This window comes from Crotalus tigris, unplaced genomic scaffold (genome assembly GCF_016545835.1).
Source record: "Crotalus tigris isolate CLP2741 ecotype Arizona unplaced genomic scaffold, ASM1654583v1 scf7180000018301.7375997, whole genome shotgun sequence".
Classification (NCBI taxonomy): Eukaryota; Metazoa; Chordata; class Lepidosauria; order Squamata; family Viperidae; genus Crotalus; species Crotalus tigris.
Genome location: NW_024096931.1, coordinates 2,189,277 through 2,203,907, shown reverse-complemented (window position 1 = coordinate 2,203,907; position 14,631 = coordinate 2,189,277). Strand labels below are relative to the sequence as shown.

Here is a 14,631-nt window from a genome sequence, read left to right as displayed (position 1 = left end):
AACAGCGAGGAACCAGCCCCTGCCGTGTCACCCCCGCCCTCTGAGTGCATGCTGGGGAGGTGTCACCCTTTGTGAGGAATGAAGAAATGGATCATTGCCTGGAAGTGGCCAGCAAATGGCCCTCGCCTACTTCACATATCCCGCTTGATGGGCTCCTGGGGAGGGGTTTCAGCAGGCAGTGAGGCTCCTCCAGTGGACCATGCCTTGGCGCTTGCCCCAGTCCCACCCCCTTCTGCCAGACACCCTCAGATCTGTCCCACTCCTGCCCAGGCCCCCACAGGCACCCTTGACACGAACGATGTAGAGCTGGCCATGCCCACACAGTAGGCCACACCCACTCCATCCACACCCACACAGTAGGCCACACCCACCTTGGCCACACACCCCCAAGGGCAACCGCAATGCTGATGCGGCCCTCAATGAAATTGAGTTTGACACCCCTGCACTAAACGAACGGTTGTAAGTCGAGGACTATCTGTACTTATTTAGACCAGTGATTCTCAACCTTTTTAATGCCGCGACCCCCAACCGGTCGTAAGTCGAGGACTACTCAACTGGTGCAGCACCGTTTGCAGAATGGGACTTTTGGCAGACTCAGCAGGGCAGAGACAGCCTGGACAATTCCTATTAGCTTTGGAAAGCCAATAGAATTAGACTCCATTCAAGAGAGTCTATTCTATTGGCTTTCCAAAGCCAATAGAATAAAAGGGAGTAGCACAGCTAAGGAAAAGGGGGAAAAAATGGCGGATTGCGTTGTTTGGCGACCCCCGTGAAATGGTCGTTCGACCCCAAATGGGGTCCCGACCCACAGGTTGAGAACCACTGATTTAGACATAAGACACAAGTGGGGAAAACCCCTTATTGGGAATTCGGCCTTGGGCGGTTTTTCATCCCAGAGAAAGGAAAGATTTAGGCAGGGCCCTCCAAGGAGAAGCCCCCTCCCTGCAGACCCTTCCACGCTGGCCCCTTCAGCTGGAGAAACGCCTCCCACCTCCTCGTAATCGTTCTCAGACGCCAGGAAGTCATCCACCAGGCTGATGCGGTGGCCCAGCTGCTCGCTCAGCGCATCCAGGAAGCGGTCCGTGTCCCGGCTGCGAGGCGGCCGTGAGAAGGTGAAGAGCTTCCTCCGGCGAGACAGGGGGCTCAGCTTGGGCGACAAGGCCGGGCTGCTGTCCAGGCTGACATAGGGGTTTGAGTCCGTGCTGCAGGGGGAAGGGAGGCCACCAGGCGAGCGGTAATAGCAAGGCTGCAGGGTGGGATCATTCTGCCAGGAAATAGTCAGTCCTGATTTTCGGGGACCTGCAGAAAATAGAGAAAGAGACACACAACCCTTTGCAGCACAATGGGCAGGAGGTTGGACTAGATGACCTACAAGATCCCTTCCAACTCTGTTTTCTATTCTATTCTATTCTGTTCTGTTCTGTTCTGTTCTGTTTCGTTCCATTCTATTCTACAATGCCTGACAGTTAGAACAATTAATCAGTGGAACAACTTGCCTCCAGAAATCGTGGGTGCCCCACCACTGGAGGCTTTTAAGAAGAGGCGAGACTAGTGGTGACGAACCCATGGCACGGGTGCCAGAGGTGGCACGCAGAGCCCTCTCTGTGGGCACGCAGGCCGTCGCCCCAGTCCTAGGCCTTCAGCTGGGTTTTAAAAAACCTTTTTGCTTTAGGCCTCCGCCGCCGTGTGCAAAAAAAAAAAAAAAGGTTCAATCAGTCAATTTCAACTTCTCGCAGGAAAAAAAAGATCTTGCAAAGGTGGAATTGATTGACTGAACTTTTTAGTCCCACCCAGTCTGCCGTTACCACCACAGCCACGCCCACCCAATGGGCCACACCCACTCGGCATTCGACGATGCATAAGTGGGTTTTGGGTTGCAGTTTGGGCACACGATCTCTAAAAGATTCGCCATCACTGCGCTAGACAGTCACTTTCTGAGATGGTATAAGTCCTCCTGCTTGAGCCATGGGGCTGGACTAGAAGACCACCAAGGTCCCTTCCAGCTCTGCTCTATTCTATTCTATTCTATTCTATTCTATTCTATTCTATTCTATTAAGATTCTATTCTATTCTATTCTATTCTAAGACTAAGATTCTATTCTAAGATTCTATTCTATTCTATTCTAAACAGAAAAGTGAATTTCATTTCCTTGAAACAAAAGACCAAGCAGAGGAAAAGAAGAAATATCAGAATATTAGCTGCCCCTGAACTTAGGCAATTTGGAGAATCTAGTCCAGCAGATAGTGTGAGGGGCTCGATGCATTTTTGAGGAAATAGGAGGAAGAGAAAAACCTTTTGAAATGATTTCCAAATGACCAACTTTTTTTTTCCAAATATTATTTGATGTTCAGTTGGGGAAGGGGATAACCCAGTGGCTCTCAACCTGTGGGTGGGGACCCCATTTGGGGTCAAATGACCATTTCACAGGGTTCGCCAAACAACGCAGTCCGCCATTTTTTCCCCCCTTTTCCTTAGCTGTGCTACTCCCTTTTATTCTATTGGCTTTTGAAAGTCAATAGAATAGACTCTCTTGAATAGAGTCTAATTCTATTGGCTTTCAAAAGCCAATAGGAATTGCCCAGGCTGTCTCTGCCCTGCTGAGCCCGCCGAAAGTCCCATTCTGCAAACGGTGCTGCACCAGTTGAGTAGTCCTCGACTTACGACCGGTTGGGGGTCGCGGCATTAAAATGGTTGAGAACCACTGGGATAACCGCAAGAGAAGCCATTTCGTTCTGACTTTCAGTGTTACCTTGTGGCAAAAGGGGACGGTTGTTATTGTCTATTGGGTGAACCTCACTCACATTTATGACGAACCTGTTTGCATTTAACTAAATTTTAAAAAGAGAGAGTCTACAAATCAGTATTGATTTGGACCTTACAGCATCACAAAGTCAACTCGGTTGCAAGTTCCTTCAGTTCTGATCTTGGATCTCAAGCAACCAGGGAAAAAAGCTCCGGTTCTCCCGAACTGATTCCAAGTCCAGGTCCCTCCCACACAAACCCCCAAAAGTTGTCTTCTGCATCCCAGAAGACCGGAGGAGTTACCTGCAGGCTCTGAAGCCAGGGAGGCTGTCCGGCACGCAGGCAGGTGGCCCGGCTTCCCTCTGAACCCAGCAGTCAGGCGGCTTTCCAGTTCGGCATAGACTGCCGACATCTGCGAGCAGAAGGAAGGGAGCCAGAGGTTGGGCCCAGTTTCTGCTGACCCTTCTCCCCCAGCCCCTTCTTAGCCTGGGCCCTCTCAACATTTGGGGGTTCGCTGCTGACCCTTCTCCCCCCGCCCCCTTCTTAGCCTGGGCCCTCTCATCATTTGGGGGTTCGCTGCTGACCCTTCTCCCCCCGGCCCCTTCTTAGCCTGGGCCCTCTCATCATTTGGGGGTTCGCTGCTGACCCTTCTCCCCCCGCCCCCTTCTTAGCCTGGGCCCTCTCACCATTTGGGGGTTCGCTGCTGACCCTTCTCCCCCCGCCCCCCTTCTTAGCCTGGGCCCTCTCACCATTTGGGGGTTCGCTGCTGACCCTTCTCCCCCCGCCCCCCTTTTTAGCCTGGGCCCTCTCACCATTTGGGGGTTCGCTGCTGACCCTTCTCCCCCCACCCCCCTTCTTAGCCTGGGCCCTCTCACCATTTGGGGGTTCGCTGCTGACCCTTCTCCCCCCGCCCCCCTTCTTAGCCTGGGCCCTCTCACCAGTTGGGGGTTGGGGGTCTCTGGAAGAGACGTTCCATCTCCGGCTTGGCGCTCTCCGGGAGCTAAACGGCTGGGCACCTCAGCGGCTTCACTGCAACCTGGGGAAAAGATGGGGGATTCTTTGCAGGGATAAGGGGCACCAGGTCCCCTGAGCCCCATCCGGAAAGTCTTCAAGACGGATGGTTCGCCATGACTACTTCATCGGAATTTATCTGTCTAGTTTAGCGAAGAGAAGGACGAGGGGGGACAGGATAGCAGTGTTCCAGTATCTCAGGGGCTGCCCCAAAGAAGAGGGAGTCAAGCTATTCTCCAAAGCGCTTGAGGGCAGGACAAGAAGCAACGGGTGGAAACTAATCAAGGAGAGAAGCAACCTAGAACTAAGGAGAAACTTCCTGACAGTGAGAACAATTAACTAGTGGAACAACCTGCCTCCAGAAGTGGTGAATGCTCCAACACTGGAAGTTTTTAAGAAGAGATTGGACAGCCATTTGTCCAGGGTTTCCTGTCTGAGCAAGGGGTTGGACTAGATGACCTCCAAGGTCCCTTCCAATTATTATTACTATTATCATCATCATCATCATCATCATTATTATTGGGTTTTATTGGCAATGTTTGGATTTGTAACTGAGTTTGCTCTTGGGGCCAGGGGGCAGGTAATTCTTTACAAAGGATATTTGGGCGTAGCAGAAGTTGAGGGCTTCCACGGGTCTAGGAAGCTGCCTCCACCTATGGTAAATAACGAAGAAAAATAATTCAGGTAGTCCTGCACTTATGACCATACCCGAGCCCAAACTTCATGATGCCAAGTGAGACATTTGCTCAGTGAGTTTTGCTCCATTTTACGACCTTCCTTGCCACCGTTAAGGGAACCACTGCAGTTGTTAAGTTAGCAACCCGGTTGTGAAGTGAGTCTGGCTTCCCCACCGACTTTGCGGGTCAGGTCGCAAGAGGGGAATCACGTGACCTTGCGACTGCCATAAATACGAGTCAGGATCTGCCAAGTGCCTGAATTTGGATCAGGTGACCACGAGGAGGCTGCAACGGTCCTTAAGTGTGACAAATGGTCATCAGTCACTTTTTCCAGTGCTGTTGTAATTTTGAACAGTCACTCAGCGGGCGGTTGTAAGTTGAGGACTTACCTGTAATAAGCAATCAGGGGGTGGAGCAGCGCAAATGCCCATTCTGATCCAGAGAAGGAAGCAAAAGAGGGATCAGGGGCCCTTTGGCTCAGAGAATCGGTCTGACGCCCCCCAGCACCAGTCCCTTCTCTGCATGAAGCACAGCTGGGGAGAGCCAAGGCCAGGCGCGGGAATGATCAAATCAGAATCCGGAATGTGATTGGAATCTCTGTGATTGTCTTGCCTCACCCCCCCACAGATTAAGGCAAATCCAGAGCTCCTCCCGGGTAATCCTCTGATTGCTCGGATTAAGGAAGAGGAGGGGAAGGGGGGGCAGTGCGTGAGAAAGTCCAGGTGGCCGAGTGAAAGTTCCAGATGTTCTCCCCAAAGACGAGTGGCAGGCATCTGTTAAGCCCGTCGAGACATTGTAAGTACAATCCCTGCCATCTCAACATTTGTAGAGGAGGGGGACGCAGTCAACACGTTGTTGCAAGGCAGGTGAGCAAGCAGACGGTGGTTGTGGGGTCATTGTGTCTGATCAATGTTCCCCAAAACCTCTATCTACCAAGAAGGGATATGGCCACCCTCCTCTACCTCTAGAACAGTGGTTCTCAACCTGTAGGTCAGGACCCCATTTGGGGTCGAACGACCATTTCACGGGGGTCGCCAAACAACGCAGTCCGCCATTTTTTCCCCTTTTCCTTAGCTGTGGCTACTCCCTTTTATTCTATTGGCTTTTGAAAGCCAATAGAATAGACTCTCTTGAATAGAGTCTAATTCTATTGGCTTTCAAAAGCCAGTAGGAATTGTCCAGGCTGTCTCTGCCCTGCTGAGCCCGCCAAAAGTCCTATTCTGCAAACGGTGCTGGACCAGTTGAGTAGTCCTCGATTTACGACCGGCTGAGTAGTCCTTGACTTACGACCGGTTGGGGATCACGGCATTAAAAAGGTTGAGAACCACTGCTCTAGAAGGCAGGGAGTAAACAAGGGAAGTTGCTGGACAAAGATGAGGAAAGAAGCCAAAGATCACCACTGGAGCAGCCCCACAACCTACCCCGGGCTTCACTGTTCTTGGGGCTATGGCCACGCAGACTCTTCTGACACCCTGGACCGGTCCGTAGGGAACTCTGAGGCTGTTCGTCCACTTCGGCTTCAGCTACAGCTGGGAAGAATAAGCCAGTATCTTTGCTTTAGACCCCCCCATCATAATCCCATTGTCTGTCTGAAAGAAAGCCAGTGTCAACGCTGCGACTGAGCATGGCTGCAGCCATTTTCCTGCTCATTCTGGGTTGCCACAAAGAATGGAGGGAAGAGGGGGTTGCCCAGGTGCTTCGCTAGTCATAATAATCTTTCGTCCCGTGGGAACCAAGGTCATCGGCTGCTCCCGAGCCTGCAGGCTGGGCGTTGTGAAAAAAAGCCCGCCAAATGATTGCATTGCATAGCTTTACGGGGGGGGATTTTTTTTTAACTTTGTCTTGGGGAATTGTTACGTTTGTATCCAGGCTTGGAAATCTCCTCGGAATGGGACCACTTGCCGCAGCCAATTCACCACGGGGCAACTGGCTGCAGAACAATTCAACGATTTTATTTAATTGTTTAAAATAATTTTTTAAAATATTTTCATTTTTGTTATTTCGTATTTCATTTGATCCCTCCTTCGGCATCCTGTCTTGAAAGATTCTGTTCCACTATTTCTTCGATATTAGTGTAACCTTTGTCCCGTGGCAAGCTGTCCCGCAGTAAGCTGGTCATGGTGAGTTGGCTGCTCCTCTGCTGCCTCCATAGATACATGCCTCTTACATACATACATACATACATACATACATACATACATACATACATACCTCTTCCCGCCCTCTCCCCACAGACCCGCCCCTCCTCCCAGGCATCTGGGCTGCTCTCTGGCTTAATAATAATCTCCTTGGAAGCAACACAGGCCTTTGCCTGTAAATAACAACTCCCCAGCTGAAGATTAAAACCCTTCATTCTAAATTTACTCTGATGAGATGCATACCCACCATCCCTGAAAACGTGCAGCTGGGGCCCAGGTTGCCACGGCAACTCAAGGAAATACCCTGCTCGAAGGAGTAGGGGCGAGTCGTTCACGGCAGAGCCCGGGTGATGCGCTAATAGCCTCCTGCCAGGCCACCCTGTTGCCTTGGCAGCCGCTCTCTTCAGGGGCCGGACAGATCCTGCGCAGACCCGGGAGAGCAGAGGCACCCGACGACGGGGCCCTGGCGCGTCTCCCACTGACTCCCAGCCATGCTGCAAGGATCGGGCCCACTGCCCGTGAGGAGGACCTGGAGCTCCTGGGTGGGCAGAGGCGCCTGGCTCCCTCCCTTCCCTCCTCCGGCGCCTTTCTAGCTTCTGACGGCTTATTGCAGTGGTTTTCAACCTGTGGGTCGGGACCCCATTTGGGGTTGAACGACCATTTCACGGGGGTCGCCAAACAACGCAGTCCGCCATTTTTTCCCCCCTTTTCCTTAGCTGGGCTACTCCCTTTTATTCTATTGGCTTTTGAAAGCCAATAGAATAGACTCTCTTGAACAGAGTCTAATTCTATTGGCTTTCCAAAGCCAATAGAAATTGTCCAGGCTGTCTCTGCCCTGCTGAGCCCGCCAAAAGACCCATTCTGCAAACGGTGCTGCACCAGTTGAGTAGTCCTCGACTTACGACCGGTTGAGTAGTCCTCGACTTACGACCGGTTGGGGGTCGCAGCATTAAAAAGGGTGAGAACCACTGGCTTATTGGGACCTAAAACCTGCGCCTGGCAAACTCCACCAAACTTCTTTCGGGGAGAACAGGAAGCCGGCTTTCGGGAACCACGTGTGCTTCTTCCCCTGCCACATCTGGGTCTGAGTGGGCAAATGACAGGCCCACGAGCCAGGCTGGGTCCCCTAGATGCCCAGGCCACCCAGAACCTTTGTGCGAGCTTCCTCTTCTTAGCAAACTGCTAAGGATTCCTGGACCATTCCTTGGAGAGTCTCCCTCACCCTCCTTTCCAAAAACCATCGGTGCCCACTTACCTTTTTTAACTTTGTGTAATATTTTGTTGTTAGTTTGGAGAATACGGACGGGCATATACATCTTTTTCACAAATTAAACATCTGCACACCCAAACATACATTGCAACCCACAGCTCAGGCACTATGAGGGCACAAACAGCCGCTGGGCAGTCCAGAACTGGCACCAGTGGTTGAGACTCACCAGCATCGGATGTCCCACTTGCCAAGGACTTGTAGCCAAGGAACCTGGCGATCTTCTGCTGGCAGTGGGCCTGCTCCTCGTAGGTTAGCAGCTGGTAGATGAACTGCCAGATCACCTGCTTGGAGGGCGTGTCCAGCACCGGGTAGACATCCACAATCAGGGTGTCGATGTTCCTGAGTGGACAAGGAAGGAAGCAAAGACCTTTTTAGAGCAGGGAAGAAAATCCAAATCCCGGGATTAGAGAAGAGTTGGAAGGGGCCTGTAAGGACCCACCCCACTTTGCATCTTAAGAAGACAGAACTCTTGGAATAATTCTTCCAACAGGAATCCTTTATTAAGAGAAAATGGTTGCAGGGGTTCTAGACAGGACTTGGGGTCCAAGCTCTCCCATTCGAGGTTTTAAGGGGTTCCCCAGTAGCCCCACTCAATCACCCCCTTCTTCCAGCGACAGTCTCAGGCATTGCACTCCCACCCCCTTTTCCTTTCTGCCGGCTGGATGGAGACTTCAAAGAAAACTACATGAAAGGTAATAGCCCCATTCTTATGGATAGTCCTTTTGGCGATATCCACATTCAGTCGCTTTGAAGTGTACTGAAGGAAGTGAGGGCCATAAAGCCCCTTTGTTCACCCCCTTCCCTTCCTCGTATGGCAGAAGGCAGAAATGGGGTTTTTATAATTGATAACTAGAGATGAAATATAATTGGATTCAGTCCATGAACACGAAGCCCCCAAACATCCAATCCTCGGCTCGGACACACTGAATGGAGAGGCTCCTTCTCCGGTCACTGGACCCACTCTTGAATTGCACTTTGGTTTGGCAAACTTTTGCTACTGATCAGCAGGAATCTGCCTTCCTGACACTTGAGATTATCAGAGACAGTTTAAAGAATTTTTGGGGGGAGGGGGGGGAATACAATGATAAGTTTGGAATCACCCTGCTCTCTAATACTGGATTAATACTGCAGATGGATCCCTGAAAACTAAGATGTGTTCAAAAATGAAATAGCGGCAAAACAGAACAAAAGAGTCGCCTTACAGAGCAGTTGGGTGGCATAAAGATTTAATAAATAAATAAAAGCGCCTAAATAAACAAAATCTCTGGAAGAATTCTGGGTATCAGAGACAGCCTGCAATAAAGGTTGGGGGGCTCCCCTGTCTTTCTTTCCCTCCCCACTGAACAAATGTGATCAATATCTGCCAATCATGTTTTTCAGACAGGGGATGGGGAAGAGCTGGCGGGAAAGGTTGACCGATGGCTGGATGATGGGTTTCACCCGTGTTTTATGTTTTGCTTACTTGCTTATTATTTAGTTAACTCAGTGCACTACAAAACTTCGCAATGGTTTATAGCAGTGTTTCCCAAACTTGACAAATTTAAGGCACGTGGACTTCAACTCCCAGAATTCCACAGCCAGCATTGCTGGCTGTGGAATTCTGGGAGTTAAAGTCCTCATGCCTTAAAATTGTCAAGTTTGGGAAACACTGGTTTATAGGAAAGCAAATTTACTTTACAACGCAAACGTGAGGCCTTAAAAACATAACGCAGCAGCTTAAACAACAAGCAGCAATACGACAATGGCATAATTATTAAGAAAAATGCACACTTAAAAATAAATAGTTGAAATTCTTCTCAGGTTTATAAATTTCTTTTAAGAGCTGTAACTATTAAGAGGAGAACGTTGTAATTCCCTTTAGCCAAGGCTTCTGGTGTTAACTGTTTGTGACTGTATTTTTCTTGTGTTTTCTTTTGTTGCACTTGCATTTTGGTCTGTGACTGTAAAATAAAAATTATTATTATTATATTATTATTATAGTTGAAATCAAAACTTGGATAACAAAGTCAGTGTTCCCTTGGTGGCAACAAAGAAGACAAACTTTCTCGGATAATGGTATAGACCCGTGGTGGCGAACGTATGGCACACATGCCAGAGGCGGCACTCAGAGCCCTCTCTGTGGGCACGCATGCTGTCACCCCAGCCCCGCCTTCCCCCACGGCCCCCTCCTCACCTGCAGCCCCCCCGGAGGAGAGTAGCCCCCAGGCGTGGCCCGCGCGGAGCAGCACAGCCAAGGACATGGCAGACAGGCAACAGGGACAAGACACCGCCCTTGTGCCCCATTGCGTGCAGATGATGCTGTGGGGCGCGGGCAGAGGGCTTGATTGCCATGGTGCTGCAGGGTCGCCTGAGTGACCTGCGGCGGGCCGTGGAGGCGGTGGGTGGCCCTGTGGGTGGGCAGGGTGGGGTGGGGTGGGGCAAGCAGGGGCAGGGTCCCTGCCAACTCTGTTATTCTATGTTCTATGTTCAATTTCTGGGAGAACAGACATTCATACTGAAGGAGATGTTTTCTCTCTCTTGAGTCTAAACTGCCGGGGTTTTTAAAAGTAAAGGTTTTAAAAGGGTTCCATATTTTGCCCGGAAGTGAATTGACAGAGCATATAATGCCTTACAACACAAGAGATAATATAGTTTCTGTGGACATATCAACTGATAAAAAGTATGTCTGTGTAATAGTAGGTGGAAATGACCTTGAGGGACAGGAGGAAGAGTTGCAGGCTAGACAACCATCATGCAAAATGTAGCTCAGCCCACAGAAGGAAAAAGGTCACGGGAAATAATTTAGAAGGGATCCTCCCTAGTTTTCCAGAGAGGAAAAATATGTTCCCTTACTGTAACCCAGGGGTAGGCAAGCTGGGCTCTTTTATGACTCGTGGACTTCAACTCCCAGAATTCCTGAGCCAGCCATGCTGAGGGGAAAGGGAGAAGTTTCCAAGCTGAGCTATGCTGGCTCAAAAATTATGGGAGTTGAAGTCCACGAGTCATGAAGGGGCCATAGTTCCCCCATGCTGGCTCAGGAATTCTGGGAGTTGAAGTCCACGAGTCATAAAAGAGCCAAGGTTGCCCACCCCTGGCTTAGGCATTATGCAGAAAATCAAGAACTATTTAGGCAGAGTATGAAAAGACAATCATGAAAAGGCCAGGGGTAGGCAACCTTGGCTCTTTTATGACTTGTGGACTTCAACTTCCTGAGCCAGCGTGGGGGAACTATGGCCCCTTCATGACTCATGGACTTCAACTCCCAGGATTCCTGAGCCAGCATGGCTCAGCTTGGAAACCTCTCCCTTTCCCCTCAGCGTGGTTGGCTCAGGAATTCTGGGAGTTGAAGTCCACGAGTCATAAAAGAGCCAAGATTGTCCACCCCTGCTGTAACTTTACAAAAAAAAATAGGGCTAGTCCTTCTTGTCTGGACCACCTCAAAGATCTATATCTGGCAAGATGTGTAAAGGCAGCTTCCAGAACTTCTGCTGCAAAACTGTTTTGCAGGACAGTTTTCAACTGCAGCTCTTCTTCCTGTCTCCCAGGCCATTCCCACACAATGTTACACCCTCAATCTTTAAAGCTAAAGGCCTAGGCAAGTTTTTCACGCTACCTCCATGCCAGAGAAAAGCTTTGCTGAAGTAGACTCAGACATTCTGCTGTGAATGGAGCCTCATCAACAGCTCTGGGCTCCTGCCCTGAACTGCAAGCCCCACAATTCATCCCCAAAACTGGGTGGTGCTCAGTCTAAATGCAGAGCCCAAGCAAGAAGGAGCAGAAGAGAGCAGAATCTTGCGCATTTTCCACTTGGACAAATGGATGGAGTCACCATCACTTCACCTGTGCTGGAAGAAGCTCTCCAGTGCTTTGCATACTGTGTAGCGCTCTGCTGGGTGGTGCTCAGTCTAAATGCAGAGCCCAAGCAAGAAGGAGCAGAAGAGAGCAGAATCTTGCGCATTTTCCACTTGGACAAATGGATGGAGTCACCATCACTTCACCTGTGCTGGAAGAAGCTCTCCAGTGCTTTGCATACTGTGTAGCGCTCTGCTGGTGTGAGCAGATGTTCCAGCTGCTGGTGGAAGGTCCTTCCCTGGATCTTGATGCTGGAGGGCAGGATCTCAGCGACCCACTGCAAGGAGGTGAGGGCTGAGGAGGAGCTGGGTGCATCAGAAGATTCACCATCTAGACACGGAAAGCAAATCTCTCTTATGAAACAGAAGACAACGCTGATTCCAAGCTCTTTGGAGCCCATTGGTATGATCTGATTTTCAATCAGAATAAATATGTGTCTTTGATTCTGTGTGAAATATACAGATGGTTTCTTAAGAAATTGCAGAGGGAACCTTACTATTATTCTCGTGCTGAGTACAGGTAGTCCTCAACTTACGACCACAATTGAGCCCAGATTTTCTGTTGTTAAGTGAGACAGCTGTTAAGTGGTTTTTGCTCCATTTTACAACTTTTCTTGCCACAGTTGTTAACTGAATCACTGCAGTTGGTAAGTTAGTAGCCCAGTTGCTTAGTGATTCTGGCTTCCCCATTGATTACGTTTGTCAGAAGGTCGCAAATGGGGATCACATGATCCCAGGCACAGCAACGGTCATAAGTGTGGACCAGTTGCCAATCATCTGAATTTTGATCTCATGATCATGGGGATGCTGCAAAGATTGTAACCCTGAAAAACAGTCATAAGGCACGTTTTTCAATGCTGTTGTAACTTTGAATGGTCACTAAATGAATTGTTGTAAGTCGAGGAATACCTGTACACGCTTAACACTGAAAATATATGCTTTTTCAGTAAGGATTACTTAGGATATGTATGATAACACTCTCTGTTTCATCGGTGCTCAAATATATCCCTCACAGTATGCTGTAATGTTCCATTATGCTGCTTCCTTATAATAATAATAACAACAACGTTGGAAGGTACCTTGGAGGTCATCTAGTCCAACCCCCTGCTCAGGCAGGAAACCCTACACCATTTCAGACAGATGGCTGTCCAGTCTCTTCTTAAAAACTTCCAGTGTTGGAGCATTCACCGCTTCTGGAGGCAGGTTGTTCCACTGGTTAATTGTTCTAACTGTCAGGAAGTTTCTCCTTAGTTCTAGGTTGCTTCTCTCCTTGATTAGTTTCCCTCCGTTGCTTCTTGTCCCGCCTTCAGGCGCTTTGGAGAATAGCTTGACTCCCTCTTCTTTGTAGCAGCCCCTGAGACATTGGAACGGTGCTGTCATGTCCCCCCTCGTCCTTCTCTTCATTAAACTAGACATACCCAATTCCAGCAGCCGTTCCTTATATGCTTTAGCCTCCAGTCCCCTAATCATCTTTGTTGCTCTTCTCTGCACTCTTTCTAGAGTCTCAGCATCTTTTTTACATCGTGGTGACCAAAACTGGAAGCAATATTCCAAGTATGGCCTTACCAAGGTATTGTAAAATGGTATTAACACTTCACGTGATCTTGATTTTATCCTTCTGTTAATGCAGCCTAGCAACATGTTGGCTTTTTTGGCAGCTGCAGCACACTGCTGGCTCACATTTAAGTGATTGTCCACTAGGACTCTGAGATCCCTTTCACAGTTACTACTGTTGAGCAAGGTACTGCCTATACTATACCTATGCATTTGGTTTTTCTTGCCTAAATGTAGAACCTTACTTTTTTCAACATTGAATTTCATTTTGTTAGATAGCGCCCAATGTTCAAGTCTGTCCAGATCGTTCTGTATCTTAAGCCTATCTTTTGGAGTGTCGGCTATTCCTGCCAGCTTGGTGTCATCTACAACTCTGATGAGTTCCTCATCTATCCCCTCATCCAAATCACTGATGAAGATGTTGAAGAGCACTGGGCCCAGAACAGAGCCCTATAGCACCCCACTACAGACTTCCCTCCAGGTAGATGAGGTTCTATTGAGGACCACATGCTGAGTACGCTGGTCAGTCAACTACGAATCTATCTGGTGGTGATGCTGCCTAACCCACATTTTTCTATCTTATCAAGTAGGTTGAGGTCTACTTTATCATACCTTACTGAAGTCCAAGTAAATTATATCCACAGCATTCCTCTGGTCCACTAATTTTGCCACCTGGTCAAAGAATGCAATAAAATTTGTCTGGCATGATCTGCTTTTGACAAACCCATGTTGGGTTTTGGTAATGACTTTGCCTCTAGGTGTTTGCTGATTCATTGCTTGATTATCTTTTCCAGAATCTTCCCAGGTATTGAGGTCAGGCTGATAGGTCTGTAGTTTCCTGGATTCCTTTTTTTTTCCCCCCTTTTTTGAAGATGGGAACGACATCAGCTCTTTTCCAATCCTCTGGTAGTTCCCCAGTGCTCCAGGATCTTTGAAACATATAATTCAGTGGTTCTGAAATCACATCTGCCAGTTCCTTCAGAACCTTGGGGTGTAATCCATCTGGTCCTAGTAATCTGAACTCATCTAAGGTGGACAGGTGCTCACTTACATTTTCTTGCCTATCTTAACTTGTGTTTCTAATCTGTTTTTTACAGTATTGTTTTTGATAGGTTGGACTGTTTTTTCCCTTTGTGTAAATACGAATGTTTCTCAGCTTTTCTTAAGCTTCAGTTTTGGTCTATTTTTTTTTATTGTTCGAACACTATTATGATCTCCATTCCTTGTTCATCCAGTGGAACAGCCCTTTTATTTTTCCCACGGGATCAAACAATCTTTCGTGATTGTTATAAAGAATATATATAAAGAAAATTGGACCTAGTGACATGTAGGCTGCTTCATTTATAAGAATCATTATAACAATAATTGGCATGTTTGAAAACAGAACCTGTAAAGACATTCCCATTTT

The 14,631-nt window shown here is 48.7% G+C and overlaps 1 protein-coding gene across 5 annotated transcripts in view; it reads right to left on the bottom strand.

Moving 5' to 3' along the window:
- Positions 1 to 14,631, bottom strand: part of LOC120310857 (Grid2 interacting protein) — a 102,846-nt gene that overhangs the window by 24,300 nt on the left and 63,915 nt on the right. For all 5 annotated transcript variants that reach the window (XM_039349730.1, XM_039349732.1, XM_039349729.1 and 2 more), the window contains 6 exons: positions 11,817 to 12,000; positions 8,006 to 8,178; positions 5,853 to 5,960; positions 3,682 to 3,779; positions 3,047 to 3,155; positions 992 to 1,299 (listed from right to left, as the gene is read on the bottom strand). In XM_039349730.1, the coding sequence (XP_039205664.1) occupies positions 992 to 1,299; positions 3,047 to 3,155; positions 3,682 to 3,779; positions 5,853 to 5,960; positions 8,006 to 8,178; positions 11,817 to 12,000 (980 nt within the window). The remainder of the gene's footprint in view (positions 1 to 991; positions 1,300 to 3,046; positions 3,156 to 3,681; positions 3,780 to 5,852; positions 5,961 to 8,005; positions 8,179 to 11,816; positions 12,001 to 14,631) is intronic.